The 18,009-nt window shown below is 41.5% G+C and overlaps 1 protein-coding gene across 1 annotated transcript in view; it reads right to left on the bottom strand.

The window, feature by feature from the left end:
* Positions 1-18,009, bottom strand: part of LOC146058639 (transient receptor potential cation channel subfamily M member 2-like) — a 263,946-nt gene that overhangs the window by 104,927 nt on the left and 141,010 nt on the right. The window contains exons 12-15 of the mRNA XM_083170912.1: positions 14,200-14,322; positions 9,145-9,274; positions 8,915-9,060; positions 1,829-1,941 (exon numbers count right to left, since the gene is read on the bottom strand). Of these exons, the coding sequence (XP_083027038.1) occupies positions 1,829-1,941; positions 8,915-9,060; positions 9,145-9,274; positions 14,200-14,322 (512 nt within the window). The remainder of the gene's footprint in view (positions 1-1,828; positions 1,942-8,914; positions 9,061-9,144; positions 9,275-14,199; positions 14,323-18,009) is intronic.

The raw sequence follows: 18,009 nt of genomic DNA, 5'->3' as shown, positions 1-18,009 counted from the left end.
TCATGGCATTCATTTTATATTATACAGGGGGAGCAGCCTGTGGTGTCATGGCATTATAATTATACAGGGGGACCTACAGATACAACCGGCTCTTTGAGGGTGACCAAACTGCTGATGCGGCCCCCGATGAATTTGAGTTTGACACCCCTGATCTACAACATCTACTACATGTAATGACATCACAAAATGTCCCCACATCTGTCACACTGACCTGTAGCTGATGCATCTACTACATGTAATGACATCACATAATGTCCCCACTTCTGTCACACTGACCTGTAGCTGATGCATCTACTACATGTAATGACATCACATAATGTCCCCACGTCTGTCACACTGACCTGTAGCTGATGCATCTACTACATCTACTACATGTAATGACATCACATAATGTCCCCACATCTGTCACACTGACCTGTAGCTGATGCATCTACTACATGTAATGACATCACATAATGTCCCCATGTCTGTCACACTGACCTGTAGCTGATGCATCTACATCTACTACATGTAATGACATCACATAATGTCCCCACGTCTGTCACACTGACCTGTAGCTGATACATCTACTACATGTAATGACATCACATAATGTCCCCACGTCTGTCACACTGACCTGTAGCTGATGCACCTACTACATGTAATGACATCACATAATGTCCCCACTTCTGTCACACTGACCTGTAGCTGATGCACCTACTACATGTAATGACATCACATAATGTCCCCGCGTCTGTCACACTGACCTGTAGCTGATGCATCTACTACATGTAATGTCATCACATAATGTCCCCACGTCTGTCACACTGACCTGTAGCTGATGCATCTACTACATGTAATGACATCACATAACGTCCCCACGTCTGTCACACTGACCTGTAGCTGATGCATCTACTACATGTAATGACATCACATAACGTCCCCACGTCTGTCACACTGACCTGTAGCTGATGCACCTACTACATCTACTACATGTAATGACATCACATAATGTTACCACGTCTGTCACTCTGACCTGTAGCTGATGCATCTACTACATCTACTACATGTAATGACATCACATAATGTCCCCACGTCTGTCACACTGACCTGTAGCTGATGCATCTACTACATGTAATGACATCACATAACGTCCCCACGTCTGTCACTCTGACCTGTAGCTGATGCATCTACTACATCTACTACATGTAATGACATCACATAATGTCCCCACGTCTGTCACACTGACCTGTAGCTGATGCATCTACATCTACTACATGTAATGACATCACATAATGTCCCCACGTCTGTCACACTGACCTGTAGCTGATGCACCTACAACATGTAATGACATCACATAACGTCCCCACGTCTGTCACACTGACCTGTAGCTGATGCACCTACTACATGTAATGACATCACATAATGTCCCCAAGTCTGTCACACTGACCTGTAGCTGATGCATCTACAACATGTAATGACATCACATAACGTCCCCACGTCTGTCACACTGACCTGTAGCTGATGCATCTACTACATGTAATGACATCACATAACGTCCCCACGTCTGTCACACTAACCTGTAGCTGATACATCTACTACATGTAATGACATCACATAATGTCCCCACGTCTGTCACACTGACCTGTAGCTGATGCATCTACTACATGTAATGACATCACATAATGTCCCCACGTCTGTCACACTGACCTGTAGCTGATGCATCTACTACATGTAATGACATCACATAATGTCCCCACGTCTGTCACACTGACCTGTAGCTGATGCATCTACAACATGTACTACATGTAATGACATCACATAATGTCCCCACGTCTGTCACACTGACCTGTAGCTGATGAGACCACTGTAGATGAGCGGAAACAGTAACATACACATCAATATCTGTATGAAGCCATTATCTGCAGACAGCCAACCCCACCAGGTCTTCGTGAGGAATATCTGTGGGGACAGAGAACACATACACATTGTATATATACAGTATCTGTGGGGACAGAGAACACATACACATTGTATATACAGTATCTGTGGGGACAGAGAACACATACACACAGTATATATACAGTATCTGTGGGGACAGACAACACATATACATTGTATATATACAGTATCAGTGAGGACAGAGAACACATACACAGTATATATACAGTATCTGTGGGGACAGACAACACATATACATTGTATATACAGTATCTGTGGGGACAGAGAACACATACACAGTATATACAGTATCTGTGGGGACAGAGAACACATACACACAGTATATATACAGTATCTGTGGGGACAGAGAACACATACACATTGTATATACAGTATCTGTGGGGACAGAGAACACATACACACAGTATATATACAGTATCTGTGGGGACAGAGACCACATACACATTGTATATACAGTATCTGTGGGGACAGAGAACACATATACATTGTATATACAGTATCTGTGGGGACAGAGAACACATACACAGTATATACTGTATCTGTGGGGACAGAGACCACATACACATTGTATATACAGTATCTGTGGGGACAGAGAACACATACACAGTATATACTGTATCTGTGGGGACAGAGACCACATACACATTGTATATACAGTATCTGTGGGGACAGAGAACACATACACATTGTATATACAGTATATGTGGGGACAGAGTACACATACACATTGTATATACAGTATATGTGGGGACAGAGAACACATACACACAGTATATATACAGTATCTGTGGGGACAGAGAACACATACACATTGTATATACAGTATCTGTGGGGACAGAGAACACATACACAGTATATATACAGTATCTGTGGGGACAGAGAACACATACACATTGTATATACAGTATATGTGGGGACAGAGAACACATACACATTGTATATACAGTATCTGTGAGGACAGAGAACACATACACAATATATATACAGTATCTGTGGGGACAGACAACACATATACATTGTATATACAGTATCTGTGGGGACAGAGAACACATACACATTGTATATACTGTATCTGTGGGGACAGAGAACACATACACATTGTATATACAGTATATGTGGGGACAGAGAACACATACACAGTATATACAGTATCTGTGAGGACAGAGAACACATACACATTGTATATACAGTATCTGTGGGGACAGAGAACACATACACATTGTATATACAGTATCTGTGGGGACAGAGAACACATACACAGTATATACAGTATCTGTGGGAACAGAGAACACATACACAGTATATATACAGTATCTGTGGGACAGAGAACACATACACATTGTATATATACAGTATCTGTGGGGACAGACAACACATATACATTGTATATATACAGTATCAGTGAGGACAGAGAACACATACACAGTATATATACAGTATCTGTGGGGACAGACAACACATATACATTGTATATACAGTATCTGTGGGGACAGAGAACACATACACAGTATATACAGTATCTGTGGGGACAGAGAACACATACACAGTATATATACAGTATCTGTGGGGACAGACAACACATATACATTGTATATACAGTATCTGTGGGGACAGAGAACACATACACAGTATATATACAGTATCTGTGGGGACAGAGAACACATACACACAGTATATATACAGTATCTGTGGGGACAGAGAACACATACACATTGTATATACAGTATCTGTGGGGACAGAGAACACATACACAGTATATACAGTATCTGTGGGGACAGAGAACACATACACAGTATATATACAGTATCTGTGGGGACAGAGAACACATACACATTGTATATACAGTATCTGTGGGGACAGAGAACACATACACACAGTATATACAGTATCTGTGGGGACAGAGAACACATACACACAGTATATATACAGTATCTGTGGGGACAGAGAACACATACACAGTATATATACAGTATCTGTGGGGACAGAGAACACATACACATTGTATATACAGTATCTGTGGGGACAGAGACCACATACACATTGTATATACAGTATCTGTGGGGACAGAGACCACATACACATTGTATATACAGTATCTGTGGGGACAGAGACCACATACACACAGTGTATATATACAGTATCTGTGGGGACAGAGAGCACATACACACAGTATATATACAGTATCTGTGGGGACAGAGGACACATACAGTATCTGTGGGGACAGAGAACACATACACATTGTATATATACAGTATCTGTGGGGACAGAGAACACATACACAGTATATATACAGTATCTGTGGGGACAGACAACACATATACATTGTATATACAGTATCTGTGGGGACAGAGAACACATACACACAGTATATATACAGTATCTGTGGGGACAGAGAACACATACACAGTATATATACAGTATCTGTGGGGACAGACAACACATATACATTGTATATACAGTATCTGTGGGGACAGAGAACACATACACACAGTATATATACAGTATCTGTGGGGACAGAGAACACACACAGTATATGTACAGTATCTGTGGGGACAGAGAACACATACACATTGTATATACAGTATCTGTGGGGACAGAGAACACATACACACAGTATATATACAGTATCTGTAGGGACAGAGAACACATACACATTGTATATACAGTATATGTGGGGACAGAGAACACATACACATTGTATATACAGTATCTGTGGGGACAGAGTACACATACACACAGTATATATACAGTATCTGTGGGGACAGAGAGCACATTCACATTGTATATACAGTATCTGTTGGGACAGAGAACACATACACACAGTATATATACAGTATCTGTGGGGACAGAGAGCACATTCACATTGTATATACAGTATCTGTGGGGACAGAGAACACATACACATTGTATATATACAGTATCTGTGGGGACAGAGACCACATACACATTGTATATACAGTATATGTGGGGACAGAGAATACATACACACTGTATCTGTGGGGACAGAGAATACATACACACAGTATATATACACAGTATCTGTGGGGACAGAGAACACATACACAGTATATACACAGTACATATATATGAGGAATATCTGTGGGGACAGAGAACACATACACAGTATATATAGTACAGTACCTCTTCTATATATGAGGAATATCTGTGGGGACAGAGAACACATACACAGTATATACACAGTACAGTACCTACTCTATATATGAGGAATATCTGTGGGGACAGAGAACACATACTGTATACATTGTGTGTGTAAATATATATATATACCCACACAGAGTTCCACGTTCCACGGCCCCGCTTTTAATGTTAGCATAGGAGCAAGTGAGACAGAGCAGGTGAGGTAAGTTTGTATGATTTTGGCGCCACTGTAGTCTCTATTTATTTGGTAACATATGCATTTAGCTTTATACCCTTGATAAAGGTGGTAGCACCACCGAAACAGATGGGTATCTTGGCATGGAAGTCTGTGACGGGTGTCCTAACAACCCTATGACACAGTGATGGACTATATATACAGTACATATACATCAGGAATATCTATGGGGACAGACAGCACACACAGTATATATATACACAGTACATATATATATATATATATATATATATGAGGAATATCTGTGGGGACAGAGAACACATACACACAGTATATATACAGTACATGTACAGTATATGAGGAACACCTGTGGGGACAGACAACATATACACAGTATATATACAGTACATATACATCAGGAATATCTATGGGGACAGACAGCACACACAGTATATATACAGTACATATATATATGAGGAATATCTGTGGGGACAGAGAACACATACACACAGTATATATATATATATATATATATATATATATATATATATATATATATATATATATATATATATATACACACACAGTACATGTACAGTATATGAGGAACACCTGTGGGGACAGATAACATACACAGTATATATACAGTACATATATATATATATATATATATATATATATATATATATATATATATATGAGGAATATCTGTGGGGACAGACAGCACACTCAGTATATATACAGTTCATATATATATATATATATATGAGGAATATCTGTGGGGACAGACAATACATACTCTACACAGTATATATATATATATATATATATACACACACAGTACATGTACAGTATATGAGGAACACCTGTGGGGACAGACAGCATACACAGTATATATATATATATATATATATATATATATATATATATATATATATATATATATATATATATATATATATATATATATATATATATATATATATATATATATACCCTGTTTCCCTGATAATAAGACCTACCCCAATAATAAGCCCTACCCTTATTTCTGGACAACGGTCCAAAATAAGTCCTACCCCGAAAATAAGCCCTAGCTTAATCCCCATTTTGCCCAGTCCCTGTGCTAAACTCCCAGCTCCGCTAAACTTCCCCCACCCACCCGCATAAAATGGATGCTGCTGCTACGGTAGCAGCCCTGGTACCGCTGAAGCCTCTGCTGGCATCAGCAGTCCCAGGTATGCATTGTGCATGTGACGTCTCTGCGCACCTCAAGGACTGAGTGGCGTCTGTTCACAGACGGGAGCGGAGTGACAGAGCGGCGGCGGAGGAAAGGCTGAGTGGCTGAAAAATGCAGAAGGAAAGGAAAGCGGCAGTTGTGCTTAAAGTATAAGATGATTGAGGGGCATGATGTAGCTAAAAGAAGGACTGAGGAGCTAAAATAAGCCCTACCCCAAAAATAAGCATATATAGCATGTTGAGACGGCGGCACTCAAAGGGACTTGAAGAAAATGAATCAGACCATTTTTCTTCAAGTCCCTTTGAGTGCCGCCGTCTCCACTTGCTCTATCACTTTGGGTGCTTGCCTGCATCCTGGAAGGCACCTGGGCAGGTATTATTTCAACCTAAACTACTATGTACAGTAATTAGGTGTATATAACATTGCATATTTTGGAATTTCATCCATTTGCTAATTATAGTAGAAGATTACAGAACCTAAATAGGAACAAATCTCCTGGCTCGGATGGAATACACCCTAGGATACTAAAAGAATTGAGTTCTGTCATAGCACTACAGTTATATCTGATATTTGAGGAATCAATAAACTCGGGGATGGTACCAAGGGACTGGCACATAGCTAACGTAGTACCAATATGGAAGAAAGGTAGCAAAACTAACCCTGAAAATCATAGACCAGTCAGCCTTACATCTATTGTGGGGAAAATATTAGAAGGAATAATAAGAGATAGTATCTAAAATTTCTTAGATCAGGATAAGGTGATAAGTAAGGCTCAGCATGGGTTTGTCGAAAATAGATCATGTCAGACTAATTTAATTAGCTTCTATGAGGAAGTCAGTAGGGGGCTGGACTTAGGGAAATCTGTTGATGTAATACGGCTTGATTTCACTAAAGCTTTTGAAACAGTACCTCATAAAAGGTTATTAATGAAACTAGGTAATTTAGGGTTAGGAGATCAAATTTGTCATTGGATTAAAAACTGGTTGCACAATCGGGAACAAAGAGTGGTGGCAAATGTTTAACATATACATTAATGATATTGGAAGTGACATAGTGAGTAAAATTGCAATATTTGCGGATGACACAAAGTTGAGTAAGGAAATTAACTCAGGAGAGGATGTGGATTCACTACAAAGTGACTTAAATAAACTGGAAAGGTGGAAAATACAGTTTAACGTTGATAAATGTAAAGTAATTCATTATGGGAACAAAAATGAACAAGCAACTTATAGGCTAAATTTAGTTATTATAGGGAACTCTGCTGTAGAGAAGGACTTGGGGGTCATCATAGATGAAGAATTGGGTAATAGTGCACACTGCTCAAGTGCAGCAGCAAAAGCAAACCGGACACTGGCATGCATTAAAAGGGGCATGGATTCTTGCAATATTTGCGGATGACACAAAGTTGAGTAAGGAAATTAACTCAGGAGAGGATGTGGATTCACTACAAAGTGACTTAAATAAACTGGAAAGGTGGAAAATACAGTTTAACGTTGATAAATGTAAAGTAATTCATTATGGGAACAAAAATGAACAAGCAACTTATAGGCTAAATTTAGTTATTATAGGGAACTCTGCTGTAGAGAAGGACTTGGGGGTCATCATAGATGAAGAATTGGGTAATAGTGCACACTGCTCAAGTGCAGCAGCAAAAGCAAACCGGACACTGGCATGCATTAAAAGGGGCATGGATTCAAGGGATGCCAATGTGATAGGGCCTCCTTCCAAGGCATTGGTGAGACCACACTTGGAGTATTGTGTTCAGTTCTGGGCACTGCACCTTAAAAAGGACATAAATAAACTGGAACAGGTACAGAGAAGGGCGACTAAACTAGTAACAGGTCTTGGATCACTAGAATACAAAGATAGGATAACCAGGCTGAATATGTTCTCACTGGAGAAACGGAGGTTGGGAGGTGATATGATTAGTATGTTCAGATACAGGATTGGGAATCATATGGAACTGGGAGATGATTGGTCAGTAACAGGCCTATACTTAGAACACGCGGCATGTACTGAGGCTCGAGGAAAAGAAATTCCGTACTGAATTAAGAAGAGGATTCCTCACCATTAGAGCAGTAACATTCTGGAACTCATTGCCGGTGGGGTGGTTACAGCAACTACTGTTACTGAATTTAAATCTAAACTGGATGAATTTTTGGCCACTAAGGGAATCCTATAGATATGACTTACTCACCTCAGTAGTTACAAGTTAGATAGGTTGTACTCGATGGACTAACATCTTTTTTCAGCCTTAATTACTATGTTACTATGAGTGGTGATAAAACTGTCCTCAGTTGGTAAGATTTGGTTACACCCGCACAGGCTATTGGTGGACGGTCACGTTCCTCACACATACTGTACAAGGGTGAAACATTTACAAAGTAAGATAAAGAACCGACCTGAACGCCAGCCTCAGACATAAACTTCTGAGCGTCGGCCTCCTCAGCAAGTTCTAGGATGGTGACGTTCCCCCATTCTGCCGACACGTGTGTCAGGAGAGCTTCAGCTCGTTTCTGGTCATTAGAAGAACATTCGGAAAAAACTCCTAACCGACGATACAGAAGAAGCCTCAGAACAGGGTGAAGGCACAGACAATCAGGGCAGAAAGATATATACGTAATGATCTTACCGACAGCGCGCTCCTGATACACATCAGCAAGAGAAGCCATCTCCTCCGTGTTAGATCTGTCCTCCTCCTCCTTCACCAAGGACCTCAGGATCTTAGTGCAAACTAGGGCACCAGCTACACAGTCCTGAGTCTGTAGGGAGCAGGGGACAAATTACTGCACACGTCACATGGTCACCCCAAAACACGGGGACAAATTACTGCACAACGCACATGGTCACCCTAAAACACGGGGACAATTTACTGCACAACGCACATGGTCACCCCAAAACACGGGGACAATTTACTGCACAACGCACATGGTCACCCCAAAACATGGGGACAACTTACAGCACAACTCACATGGTCACCCCAAACCACGGAGACAACTTACTGCACAGGTCACTTGATCACACGTCACATAATTACTCGAAACATGGATGACAACTTACTGCACAGGTCAATGGTCACCCCTAACCATGGAAACAACTTACTGCACATGACACATGGTCACCACAAACCATGGGGTCAACTTACTGCACTGGTCACATGGTCACCACAAACCATGAAGACAACTTACTGCACACATCACATGGTCATCCCAAACCACGGAGACAACTTACTGCACTGGTCACATGGTCACCACAAACCATGGGGACAACTTACTGCACACATCCTACCCTTCAGTTTATGCTCACTGCTACACCTACTGTGTCAGGCCTGTCTGTTACACCATCCCCTTTAGAATGTAAGCTCTTACGAGCAGGGACCTATCTTTGATGTACCTTTCTTATAATATATATCTCTGCCACACTGATGACTGCTTCAGTGTCCTGTCCCCTGATGCAACTAATTTGCCATGTCCTTAACTGTCTTCTACTGTTATTAGTTATTTGTTTTTTTGCTCATTTACTGTATATATTGTTAGGCGCTGGGGAACCCTTGTGGCCCCATGTAAATAAACAATAATAACATCAGATGATCACCCAAAATCATGGGGTCAACTTTCTGCAAAGGTCACATGATCACCTCAAACATGGGGACAACTTAATGCAAATGTCACATATAAAAAGTAATCTAGCGGTCTATAAGTACTAAGAGCATAACAAGATATTTAGTGGTCTACACTGAAAGTACTATGAGTGTAATGAGACATCTACTGGTCTATACTGTAAGTACTATGAGTGTAATGAGACATCTACTGGTCTACACTGTAAGTACTATGAGTGTAATGAGACACCTACTGGTCTACACTGTAAGTACTATGAGTGTAATGAGACACCTACTGGTCTACACTGAAAGTACTATGAGTGTAATGAGACATCTACTGGTCTACACTGTAAGTACTATGAGTGTAATGAGACACCTACTGGTCTACACTGAAAGTACTATGAGTGTAATGAGACACCTACTGGTCTACACTGAAAGTACTATGTGTGTAATGAGACACCTACTGGTCTATACTGTAAGTACTATGAGTGTAATGAGACACCTTCTGGTCTATACTGTAAGTACTATGAGTGTAATGAGACACCTACTGGTCTATACTGTAAGTACTATAAGTGTAATGAGACACCTACTGGTCTACACTGTAAGTACTATGTGTGTAATGAGAAACCTACTGGTCTACACTGTAAGTACTATGAGTGTAATGAGACACCTACTGGTCTCCACTGTAAGTACTATGAGTGTAATGAGACACCTACTGGTCTATACTGTAAGTACTATGAGTGTAATGAGACATCTACTGGTCTCCACTGTAAGTACTATTAGTGTAATGAGAAACCTACTGGTCTACACTGTAAGTACTATTAGTGTAATGAGACACCTACTGGTCTACACTGAAAGTACTATGTGTGTAATGAGACACCTACTGGTCTACACTGTAAGTACTATGTGTGTAATAAGACACCTAATGGTCTACACTGTAAGTACTATGAGTGTAATGAGACACCTACTGGTCTATACTGTAAGTACTATGTGTGTAATGAGACACCTACTGGTCTATACTGTAAGTACTATGTGTGTAATGAGATACCTACTGGTCTATACTGTAAGTACTATGAGTGTAATGAGACACCTACTGGTCTATACTGTAAGTACTATGAGTGTAATGAGACACCTACTGGTCTATACTGTAAGTACTATGTGTGTAATGAGATACCTACTGGTCTATACTGTAAGTACTATGAGTATAATGAGTCACCTACTGGTCTATACTGTAAGTACTATGTGTGTAATGAGACGCCTACTGGTCTACACTGTAAGTACTATTAGTGTAATGAGACACCTACTGGTGTATACTGTAAGTACTATGAGTGTAATGAGACATCCACTGGTCTATACTGTAAGTACTATGAGTGTAGTGAGACACCTACTGGTCTATACTGTAAGTACTATGAGTGTAATGAGACACCTACTGGTCTACACTGTAAGTACTATGAGTGTAATGAGACACCTACTGGTCTATGCTGTAAGTACTATGTGTGTAATGAGACACCTTCTGGTCTGTACTGTAAGTACTATGAGTGTAATGAGACACCTACTGGTCTACACTGTAAGTACTATGAGTGTAATGAGACACCTACTGGTCTACACTGTAAGTACTATGTGTGTAATGAGACACCTACTGGTGTATACTGTAAGTACTATGAGTGTAATGAGACACCTACTGGTCTACACTGTAAGTACTATGTGTGTAATGAGACACCTACTGGTGTATACTGTAAGTACTATGAGTGTAATGAGACACCTACTGGTCTATACTGTAAGTACTATGAGTGTAATGAGACACCTACTGGTCTACACTGTAAGTACTATGAGTGTAATGAGACATCTACTGGTCTACACTGTAAGTACTATGAGTGTAATGAGACATCTACTGGTCTACACTGTAAGTACTATGAGTGTAATGAGACACCGTCTGGTCTACACTGTAAGTACTATGTGTGTAATGAGACACCGTCTGGTCTACACTGTAAGTACTATGTGTGTAATGAGACACCTACTGGTCTACACTGTAAGTACTATGAGTGTAATGAGACACCTACTGGTCTACACTGTAAGTACTATGAGTGTAATGAGACACCTACTGGTGTATACTGTAAGTACTATCAGTGTAATGAGACACCTACTGGTCTACACTGTAAGTACTATGAGTGTAATGAGACACCTACTGGTCTATACTGTAAGTACTATGAGTGTTGTGAGACACCTACTGGTCTACACTGTAAGTACTATGAGTGTAATGAGACACCTACTGGTCTATACTGTAAGTACTATGAGTGTAATGAGACATATACTGGTCTATACTGTAAGTACTATGAGTGTAGTGAGACACCTACTGGTCTATACTGTAAGTACTATGAGTGTAATGAGACACCTACTGGTCTACACTGTAAGTACTATGAGTGTAATGAGACACCTACTGGTCTATGCTGTAAGTACTATGTGTGTAATGAGACACCTTCTGGTCTGTACTGTAAGTACTATGAGTGTAATGAGACACCTACTGGTCTACACTGTAAGTACTATGAGTGTAATGAGACACCTACTGGTCTACACTGTAAGTACTATGAGTGTAATGAGACACCTACTGGTCTACACTGTAAGTACTATGTGTGTAATGAGACACCTACTGGTGTATACTGTAAGTACTATGAGTGTAATGAGACACCTACTGGTCTACACTGTAAGTACTATGTGTGTAATGAGACACCTACTGGTGTATACTGTAAGTACTATGAGTGTAATGAGACACCTACTGGTCTATACTGTAAGTACTATGAGTGTAATGAGACACCTACTGGTCTACACTGTAAGTACTATGTGTGTAATGAGACACCTACTGGTGTATACTGTAAGTACTATGTGTGTAATGAGACACCTACTGGTGTATACTGTAAGTACTATGAGTGTAATGAGACACCTACTGGTCTACACTGTAAGTACTATGTGTGTAATGAGACACCTACTGGTGTATACTGTAAGTACTATGAGTGTAATGAGACACCTACTGGTCTATACTGTAAGTACTTTGAGTGTAATGAGACACCTACTGGTCTATACTGTAAGTACTATGAGTGTAATGAGACACCTACTGGTCTACACTGTAAGTACTATGAGTGTAATGAGACATCTACTGGTCTACACTGTAAGTACTATGTGTGTAATGAGACATCTACTGGTCTATACTGTAAGTACTATAAGTGAAATGAGACATCTACTGGTCTATACTGTAAGTACTATGAGTGTAATGAGACACTTACTGGTCTATACTGTAAGTACTATGTGTGTAATGAGACACCTACTGGTCTATACTGTAAGTACTATGAGTGTAATGAGACACCTACTGGTCTACACTGTAAGTACTATGAGTGTAATGAGACATCTACTGGTCTACACTGTAAGTACTATGTGTGTAATGAGACATCTACTGGTCTACGCTGTAAGTACTATGAGTGTAATGAGACACCGTCTGGTCTACACTGTAAGTACTATGTGTGTAATGAGACACCGTCTGGTCTACACTGTAAGTACTATGTGTGTAATGAGACACCTACTGGTCTACACTGTAAGTACTATGAGTGTAATGAGACACCTACTGGTCTACACTGTAAGTACTATGAGTGTAATGAGACACCTACTGGTGTATACTGTAAGTACTATCAGTGTAATGAGACACCTACTGGTGTATACTGTAAGTACTATCAGTGTAATAAGACACCTACTGGTCTATACTGTAAGTACTATGAGTGTAATGAGACACCTACTGGTCTACACTGTAAGTACTATGAGTGTAATGAGACACCTACTGGTCTATACTGTAAGTACTATAAGTGTAATGAGACACCTACTGGTCTATACTGTAAGTACTATGTGTGTAATGAGACACCTACTGGTCTATACTGTAAGTACTATGTGTGTAATGAGACACCTACTGGTCTATACTGTAAGTACTATCAGTGTAATGAGACACCTACTGGTGTATACTGTAAGTACTATGAGTGTAATGAGACACCTTCTGGTGTATACTGTAAGTACTATCAGTGTAATGAGACATCTACTGTATACTAGTACCAGGTTCCAGAAGATCTCTGACAGCTCTGCCCGATGCTGGACAATGCACCAGATGAGCAGGTCACGTGCTGGGTATTTCAGAAGCTGTTGGTCTCCATCCATCACCTCCACCATCTCGTTCACCTGAGAATGTAATGTAATAGGGGACAATACATGATCCGTGAAGCAGCAGTAAGGTAAATTAATCTTCTTTCTAATTACTAATCACTATTGTATTTATCATTGTGTCTGTAATCAGCTGGCTGACATTTGGGTAAATTTACTAAGGTCTGTGAGGACGGGTGTGGGATGGGACTCCGACAGTCGGGATCCTGACAGTCATTATCCCGACGTCGGGATCCCAACTGCCCGGAGTCAGACAGCATGGCGAGCAGAAAAAAGCCCGTTGCGGGCACGGTGGCTCGCTACGCGAGCCACCTATTCTATTCTCCCTCTATGGGGGTCGTGGACCCCCACGAGGGAAAATAGCGGGTGGCCTTCGGTTACTATATAACACAGCAAACACTAACAATACACGATACAGATAGCACTACTACTATATAACACAGCACACTACTAACAATACACTATACAGGTAGCACTACTATATACTATAACACAGCACACACTAACACTACACAATTCAGATAGCACTACCATATAACACAGCACACTACAGGTAGCACTACTATATAACATAGCACACACTAACACTACACAATACAGATAGCACTACCATATGACACAGCACACTACTAAGAATACACGATACAGGTAGCACTACTATATACTGTAACACAGGTAGCATTACTATATAACACGGCACACACTAACAATACACGGTACAACTAGCACTACTATATAACACAGCACACTACTAATAATACACAGTACAGGTAGCACTACTATATACTGTAACACAGCACACACTAACAATACACAATACAGGTAGCACTACTATATAACACGGCACACTACTAACAATACACAGTACAGGTAGCACTACTATATACTGTAACACAGCACACACTAACAATACACAATACAGGTAGCACTACCATATAACACAGCACACACAATACACAATACAGGTAGCATTACTATATAACACGGCACACACTAACAATACACGATACAGCTAGCACTACTATATAACACAGCACACTACTAACAATACACAGTACAGGTAGCACTACTATATACTGTAACACAGCACACACTAACAATACACAATACAGGTAGCACTACCATATAATGCTGGCCACACATCAGACCAACTTTCCTCCAACCATCCAACTAGTTGCTTGAATGGAATAAAAATATGGTACTGGATGGGAGCAATGTAATATTTACTTCAGAAATTTTCTCCCAAAATCTGGAAAAGGATAAAAACTGTCGCTCAGACACGGTACTGTAGTTGAACCTGTTTGATTTAAACAATTAGACTGAATGTTTTTGTCTATTTTACTGCGTTTGTGAGCACAATTCTGATTGTCCTTTGCTCTCATCCAGTACCATATTTTTATTCCATCCAAGCAACTAGTTGGAGGAAAGTTGGTTTGATGTGTGGCCAGCATAACACAGCACACACTAACACTACACAATACAGGTAGCACTACTATATAACACAGTACACACTAACAATACACAATACAGGTAGCACTACCATATAACACAGCACACACTAACACTACACAATACAGGTAGCATTACTATATAACACGGCACACACTAACAATACACGGTACAACTAGCACTACTATATAACACAGCACACTACTAACAATACACAGTATAGGTAGCACTACTATATACTGTAACACAGCACACACTAACAATACACAATACAGGTAGCACTACCATATAACACAGCACACACTAACAATACACGATACAGCTAGCACTACTATATAACACAGCACACTACTAACAATACACAATACAGGTAGCATTACTATATAACACGGCACACACTAACAATACACGGTACAACTAGCACTACTATATAACACAGCACACTACTAACAATACACAGTACAGGTAGCACTACTATATACTGTAACACAGCACACACTAACAATACACAATACAGGTAGCACTACCATATAACACAGCACACACTAACACTACACAATACAGGTAGCATTAATATATAACACAACACACACTAAGTACTATAAGCACCACACAAAGGAACACTTTCCCCCTTAAGCAGTCAATTGTCACCTCGGGCAATCTGTGAGCTGGGACATGGAAAGGTGAGAGGCTCCTGCGAAATGCTGGTTGGGCTCCGTTGAGCCTATGGCGACGGTCCGCTGCTGGTCCTGAGGGGGGTGATTCTCGGTCGCTCGGCCACACTACAGCTGGAAGAACACTTGTGAGCTGAATGCGAAAACCAGCCGCTGGCCCTGAAGGTGGTGCTGATGTTCTGACGGGGTCTGGAAGGGCCTCAGTCTTCTCAAATCTGGTCCTGCCTCTCAAGGACAGTGACCCTGAATAGATACAAGATTTTCTACCCAGAGCTGCTGTTTTCAGCCCATTCTATCCCTCAGTTCTAAACAGAGATTGGCTGCATCTTGGATCCTCAGATGTAAATGACCCCTAAGTTCTGTATATACACACACACACACACACACACACACACACACACTTACATATATATACACAGTACATACAGGGGCGTCAACAGCAGTGTAGATCCCTGGGCATAGCAATCAGTGGCGTAACTTTATAATTTGCGCCCCCCCGCCAAACTTTTTCGGCGCCCCCCCCCCTCCCCGGCGCCCCCCCTCCCCTCCCCATACCTGACAGAGCGCTGCTCCAGTCTCCGCTGCGCTGCTGCCCGGCCGCATCTGTGGTCACTGTCCCGTCACTCGCTCCCGGCGCCGGCTCCTGCTGATAATGAAAAGAGACTCTTAGAAAATGGCTGCCAAAACTGTCTGCAATACGGGTGCAGCCATTTTCTAAGTGTCACTTTTCATTATCAGCAGGAGCCGGCGCCGGGAGCGAGTGACGGGACAGTGACCGAAGATGCGGCCGGGCAGCAGCGCAGCGGGTAACTATAGCACCGCAGCCCCCCCGGCGCCCATAGTTACTCTGCGCCTCCCCGCCATGGCGGGGGCTGCGGTGGCCTAGTTACGCCAGTGATAGCAATGTATTGGGGCCCCTACTGATCCTCTAGCGGTATGGGTGGGGGAAGCTTTGATGTCCCGTGGGTGGTAGGGGGTATTATATCAACCGCTCAGCATGTAGGGCCTGGATCAGTAATTTCCACTAATTACCCCTTGTCACAAACTGAAGTCCTGTTACTACCAACTCGGGAATTGGCTAGACCTGACACAGGGGCGCGGAGTCTAACTGTGCCAGGGGTTTTCTGCCAGTGACCCCTCCAAGCGGGATTTGGGCTTCGGCGGCACCCGACACGTCGGTCACAGCCCCCTGGTCAGGTTTCCCGTGTGAGTTGGAAGTAGCTTGTGGAATATGAAGCATGGTCGTCAAGCCGGGTCGGTAACAGGTGAGCAGATATGGTACCAAGGGATGCAGCAACGAATGGTCAGAGTCAGGCCGGGTCATACACAGGAATGCACAGTTCACAGTTACACTGGGATGAGGCTGAAGAAAGGTCACTGGACAAGCTGAGATCAAACACCGGATAACACCGGTCAGGTGCCGAAGGATAAAGCAGAAGAATGGTCAGGAACAAACCGAGGTCAAATACGATAGTCGGGAATCCAGTAATGGACAAGGCACAGGAACACTGGAGCTGGTGTGAACCTATACTCTGGCAAAGTCTGTTTGCCAGAGGCTGCCTTTTATAGGAAGCACAATTAG

This window comes from Crinia signifera, chromosome 2 (assembly GCF_055691185.1).
Source record: "Crinia signifera chromosome 2, ASM5569118v1, whole genome shotgun sequence".
NCBI classification, from domain to species: Eukaryota; Metazoa; Chordata; class Amphibia; order Anura; family Myobatrachidae; genus Crinia; species Crinia signifera.
This window is presented reverse-complemented; position numbering and strand designations above follow the sequence as displayed.